The sequence below is a fragment of the Copadichromis virginalis genome, linkage group LG4 (genome assembly GCF_057382275.1).
Source record: "Copadichromis virginalis isolate Kocher_CV1m ecotype Utaka linkage group LG4, C_Virginalis_male_GT1.1, whole genome shotgun sequence".
In the NCBI taxonomy this organism is placed as follows: Eukaryota; Metazoa; Chordata; class Actinopteri; order Cichliformes; family Cichlidae; genus Copadichromis; species Copadichromis virginalis.
Window position 1 is genome coordinate 19,506,628 of NC_140621.1, and position 6,000 is coordinate 19,512,627.

The following is a 6,000-nucleotide window of genomic DNA, read 5'->3' on the forward strand; positions in this document are numbered from 1 at the left end:
GCTTTGCTGCTTCAGGATCTCAGTAAGTTGCTGTAATTGATGAAACCATAAATTCTGCTCTCTGCCTGAAAAGATTATTTCTGGCTATCAGTTTTAAAAAGAACAAAACAAAAAGGTTTTGGAATGGCTTAATCAAAATCTGGACTTAAATTAGATTGAGATGTTTTGGCATGATCAGCCAGGACCTTCATAACCAAAAATCATTTCAACGTGGCTGAATTAAAACAATTCCTGCACAATATGGTTACTGTCACATATTTCAGGTTGGTTTGGATGGATTTTTTCCTTTAATTAAATAGATCATCATTGAAAAACTGCATTAAATGTTTGTCTTTGTCTATTACTAAAATTTATTTGAGGATCTTAAATAACATACGTGTGAGAAATATGCATAAACCTAAGAAACCAGGAAGTGGGCATACATTTTCACAGTATTGCAGACCACAAAAAACCAAAAAAAACCCAGAGGTCCTCATTCTTTTTAACGCTGGTCTGTTTAATGCTTGCAGACTTGCTGAAATGAAACTCATTAGATGAAACACAGTGACATCCTCTACAATACTTATATTTTCTTGTAAGCCCCTGTGTTGAAATCCTACTTGGTTTTTGGACAAAGAAAAGGTCTGGGGGAATATGTTCAGCTCAAAAGGTCTCTCTAGAAGAATAAATGAACGAATGAGGCTCCCCTGTCACCACGAGGAGCACAGACCCTGAGCTTCTTGTGGTTTTAACTGCATAGTTCCTCTCAGTTATTTTGTACACGCACCTGCACAGTCCTGTATCTTTTAGGGTCATCTTTTTTTTGATGGGGAATTTCCCATGAAGCTGGAGTCTTTCAGTAAATTTTTGGTTAATTGCAGATTTTTGTGTAAATCAGTGAAAAAATGTCCTCTTCCTCATTGAAGCCTCTCTGTGAAGGCTCTGCGCTGGCAGACCTTCACAGAGAGGAGGAGGGACCAAACGCAGACACTTAGAACAAATTATAATTTAACAAGAGGTGAGCCTTTATTTGTGGCTGGGGAAAAGGTACAAAACAAAAGGCAGATGGAAAAATGTGGATTCATTGTAACTTTCTGTCAAGTAGTCACACTGTTCTGATGGCAAAGGCAATAATGGAGGAGCTACTCATTACTGAGTTCAGATCTCAGATATGTAAAGTCCACAGAAAATCGAATTCCTCAAAGAAAAACCACTTTTGGTTTCACTGCTTTTTTCACAAAGCACATCACGTTGCAAAACCAGACACTGACTTTAGCTGTAGTCAAAATATACGCAAGTGACAATAAATATCTTTAACTCCAACTTCCAGGTCAGACACTTCAAATTACAAATGTATGTGATGCACATGGACACAGATTATGTCTCATTACACCTCTAAAATATTATCATTGGGTTATTCAGACCATGTTTAGAAAGTCTACAAATCATGCTGGTAGGATGACAGTAGTTCAGTGTCTGAGTCTCCATTTGGGTCAGATTTGATTTCTTGGTTTAAAAAAAAGCAACCAGATTACATTTTATTCAATTAAATATTTATTTTCCATAAACCACAATTATTCAACTTACATAGTTTCCCCTCATTATTTCCCCCCAATCACAGTTGCTCTGAGCCCAACAGAGGGACCCAGGCCACAATCTGAAAACCGCTGATTTACAAAATTAATTATCCACAATCATTTATATGTAAAAAAAACATGAAATTCAAACCGTGAAAGTGACATGAATTTAAACATGTTCATGTCAGTTCAATAATTAAAAAAAGAAAACAATATTTGAGCTTAACTGTGATGGAGTTATATATCATCTATTTTCATACAAAGCATTTCTAAATATTCTGCAGCGTCAGTGCCAGTGGTTCTTTTGTTGTACCTTTACGTTCTAATTCACTGTTACCCATCTTTCTCTGAGACACATACAAGCACCGAGGAGTGAAAATAGACTGAGTTACCACAAAGCTTGATCTTCAGCACTCTGGTGCAGAGTTTAAATGGTCTCATCTCGTCTTCTTCTTGCTTTGTTGTGCAAGCGGTTGTTCTGGAAGAAAAACATATAGTGAATTGTGGGGCTGTTGTACATTATTATACTATGATTATTAATATAGCCACCAATGGTCTGTGCAAGCTCTGTTTGCTGAGGTTCTCTCTTTTCCTCTTTTTTTGTCATTAGTCTATCTTCCTAAAAGATAATGTCTGGCCAGCAAATTTTTATACATTTGGTGGTCAGACATGTTGTAAAATTGGGCAATGCAAAAAAAGAAAAGAAAAGAAAGAAAAAAATCAGCTTTAATATGAAATTTGTTTCTGGCATGTTGCTGGTCCAGCTGTACAGTCATTTATTGTAATACGTTATTATTCTATTACAGTGATGTGTGGTTCTACTTCTGTGGTTTTAGACATGCTTATACCTTGATGACGATCCAGATGAGAGAGGCAATGAGGATGACAATCAGCACACCAGCACAGATCACCACATAGACCAGGACCATGGGCGTGTCACCCTGTGATTGGTCACACTTAGGCACTGTAGGTGAAGGTCTGTTTTCTAGAAAATATATTTAGATATTACTTCAGTGTTTTTATTGTGAAGTTGCAATTAAGTCTGTCTGTAAAATATCTGTCCACTTCTATTTTTATGTTCCTACGAATACAGCAAATACATTTTGACAGCACTGCCGGCCACACAAAAGAAGAAGTGCTCAGTTTCTGTAAAACAATTTAAGAACATGTGTGAACTTACTGACTCACTCACTTGGTGGATTGTTGCACATATTGTACTCCTGCACAGCTTTTGAATAAAACAAACAAACAAACAAAAAACACTCAGACTCACCTGTCACCACCAGCAGCACAGACCCATTGCCTCTTGAGGTTTTGAGCTCATAGTTGCTGCTCACTTTGTACACGCACCAGTACGGTCCTGTATCATCCAGGGTCAAGTTTTTGAGGAGAATATCCACATTGGGGACTTGCCCATGAAACTGAAGTCTGTCAGTAAATTTTTGGTTAATAGTAGATTTTAAATCTGTCAAATAAAAAATGTCCTCCTCCTCATTGAGGCCTCTCTTCAAATACAGCATCTCCTGATTGGAAGCACTTCTGCACTGGATGGTGACTTGCTTTCCAACTTTTATCCGTATCACCTCATAACCATCTGCATAAAAAAAGACAACACTTACAATCATATCTCACAATACAGTTTGGTCAACATGAATGAACTCTTCCTCCTTACATCATTAACTGTAACACACCTGTCTCAGCCTTACCTGCAGCAGTCCTAGCTGTGCCATAGAGGCAAAGGATGAGAATGAAGAGGCAGACAGCAGACATGCTGACAGTCAGTGTCACTGAAGGCTCAGTCAAAGTCTAACTATTCAACAGGAAATGTGTGCATGTTTTACCCACACCACCTGACATCATTTCTAAAAATACTTTTCATACACAATAGTGTTTGTGGGTAGATTTGTTACATATGTTGTCAGTGGCAGGTCATTAAAATAAGACTGAAGATCCGATTGGTTACACTAGAAGTGAAAGTGGATGTTAGGCTGTCTGTGCTTTTCTTTTGTGCTTTTTACTTGTTAATTTTTTAGAGATTTGGGACATTTTTTAGAGTTTGGAGTAAAGCAAAAGGCCAAAAAAGGAGAAACAGTGTCATGTAGTGATAGAAGCACAAAACAGGTTTCATGCCATTCTTTCAGTTTTCACACAAGGAAAGCAGTTCACTGGCTCAACACAGCTCTACCCAAAGAAAGGCATTAGGCAACTCTTGAGTAAAAGTCAGTCTTACCTGCTCTGCTTGGGGCTCCAAAAGAGAGACAGAGGAGGGTTATCAGCTGTAACCAAACGACAGACATGTTGACACTGATAGTTATGTTTCACACAAAATCTAATTCCTTAAAGAAAAACTGCTTTTGGTTTCACTGCACGTGACATTGTGAATCAGATATTAACTGGTTTCACAAGTAAGCAAGAAAAAACAGACCAACTGATGGTTTTTTTCAATGTGTTATACTGAATTGCTCATACCTCATATTTGACATACATGAACACAGACCATGTTTCATTAAAGCTCTGAAAAATATCATCATTGAGTTATTTATGGGGGTTTTATTTCTATAAATCATGCTGGAAGGAGTTTAGTGCCCACAGAGGAGCTTGTGCATCGCCCTCTAGTGGCACAAAAACTAACTTTGTTAACTTTGGCACAAGCAGTAATGCTGAATTAGAAGTCTTGCTTTCAAAATCTGAAAGTATTGTGCTAGCAAAGACCTGTTGATTCATCTGCTGTTCACTGAAATGGTCTCAGAGGATGGGTCGTTGTTAAGAAGTCATTTTTAAGAAAGTGAAACAGGGAGAAAAGGGTGACGTATGCCAAATTGCACAACAACTGGGCTGAAAATCTGCTTGAACAGGTCTTATGGATTAATGACTCCAAATTTGAGTGTACTGAGGTCAGGAGAGAAGTGCAACAGTGAGTGTTTTACAGTTATCTGTAAAAAACCGTCGAGGTTCTGTCTGGGCTGCATTTCAGCCAATGATGTTAGGGATTGATTGATCCAATCATGAACACATGAGATTTGTTTCATCATGCAGTACCACCTGGAAAGCATCTGATTGGCCTTCATTTTTCAGTATTCAAACTTGTTAGAATTATACAGTCTTGCCTGTTTGCCTTATTCATTCTATTTCAGTGTATGTTTGCACAGGTTTCAATGAATCACTGATTTCCCATTGTCCAAGCAAAATATAAAGAAATTAGTTTTCTATTAGCATTTTAGGTGAAATGTTGATAAGATCCTTTATTCTGGATTTATACGCACCAAATGTGTGTTTTACAAATCATTCATTTAAAGGAAAAACAGACAAACATTACTCAGTCATAATTTGAAGACATGCTTGTAGTAGGTTTAATATTTTTGAAGTTGGTTAAATGTTTATTGTCACACGCAACAACAAAAATGATTTAAAAAGAATGTTTTGAACATCCTGACTGTCTTTGAAGTAACCGTGTCACGCTCACACTGTCAAACCTTTTTCAAAGGAACAGCAGATTATGTTCACTTTAATTCAGAAAATCGACAATGGCAAATTAATTATTTAAAAAGTGCTTTAAAGCCGACGTTTTTAACAAGCAACAAACAAGATCCTGCCGTTAAAATCCCCACAGGGGCCTCAGTGCAAACCACAACCACACTGGGAAAAAAATGGTTGTGCGTATGGGAGCTCGCCCATAGACCGTTAAATCACAGGGACCGGAGTATGAAGCAGCAAAAAGCGTTAAAAGAAAAAAATCTAACATAGATATTAAAACAGACATATCCAGCCACGTTTTTCAAGGACAGATGGAGAATCATCATTAAGTCCTGCTGCCAAGCCTGTCAGCCATCCCAGGGAGAGTGTAAGATATAAAAAGATGACCTCAAAAAGCACTGACCTGAGAGAACTGTAGGCTCAACCAGTCAATCAATAACTACAGAAAACAGTCCCTCCCCTTTTTGCTCTGTCTGTTTCTCCTCACGGACGGGATAAAAAAAAGGTCCCTGTCCACCCCATCACTCTTTTCTCCATCAGTTCCCTTCCTCCAGTCTCATCCAGTTAAGCAGGTTCAATCTGATTGGAAGCAGATGCTGCGAGCAGGGCTTTTATGTGGCCTTTGTGCCTGCGGAAACAGCCCTGCCCCATTTGCCTACCAGTGCTTCCTGTTTGTGCTCCTGGTGAGTGGGAGGTTTTTTGAATTTGCAAGATAATCAGGATGATTTATTTCTGTTCACAGCGACTGCACAAAGGCAGCTCAGCACCTTTAATCGGCTCTTCCATGTATAGTTTTGTGATAATCGCACAATCTTCCTTTAAGCAGCCTAGAAAGGTTGCTGAGTCAGGCCAGTATGACTGCACGGAGGTATTGATTGCCTGATTGTCACTCAGAGATGACTCACCTCATTTTCCCAATCTGCTTCCGTGCTCACGCAGCCTTTCGGATCCTCCCGAGACACAGGAAGGC

The 6,000-nt window shown here is 38.6% G+C and overlaps 1 protein-coding gene across 3 annotated transcripts; it reads right to left on the reverse strand.

The window, feature by feature from the left end:
• Positions 1 to 1,521: 1,521 nt before the first annotated feature.
• LOC146711263 (uncharacterized) lies at positions 1,522 to 3,912 on the reverse strand. 3 transcript variants are annotated; one of them, XM_085454054.1, is made up of 4 exons: positions 3,787 to 3,912; positions 2,830 to 3,150; positions 2,405 to 2,541; positions 1,522 to 2,034 (listed from the first exon to the last, which is right to left on the reverse strand). In XM_085454054.1, the coding sequence occupies exons 1-4, from the start codon at positions 3,851 to 3,853 to the stop codon at positions 1,984 to 1,986; spliced, it is 576 nt and encodes a 191-aa protein (XP_085310180.1). In that variant the 5' UTR covers positions 3,854 to 3,912; the 3' UTR covers positions 1,522 to 1,983. The 3 variants fall into 3 exon arrangements, with proteins under 3 accessions (XP_085310180.1, XP_085310181.1, XP_085310179.1); XM_085454055.1 differs by lacking the exon at positions 3,787 to 3,912 and adding an exon at positions 3,263 to 3,383; XM_085454053.1 differs by lacking the exon at positions 3,787 to 3,912 and adding an exon at positions 3,248 to 3,383.
• Positions 3,913 to 6,000: the final 2,088 nt, after the last annotated feature.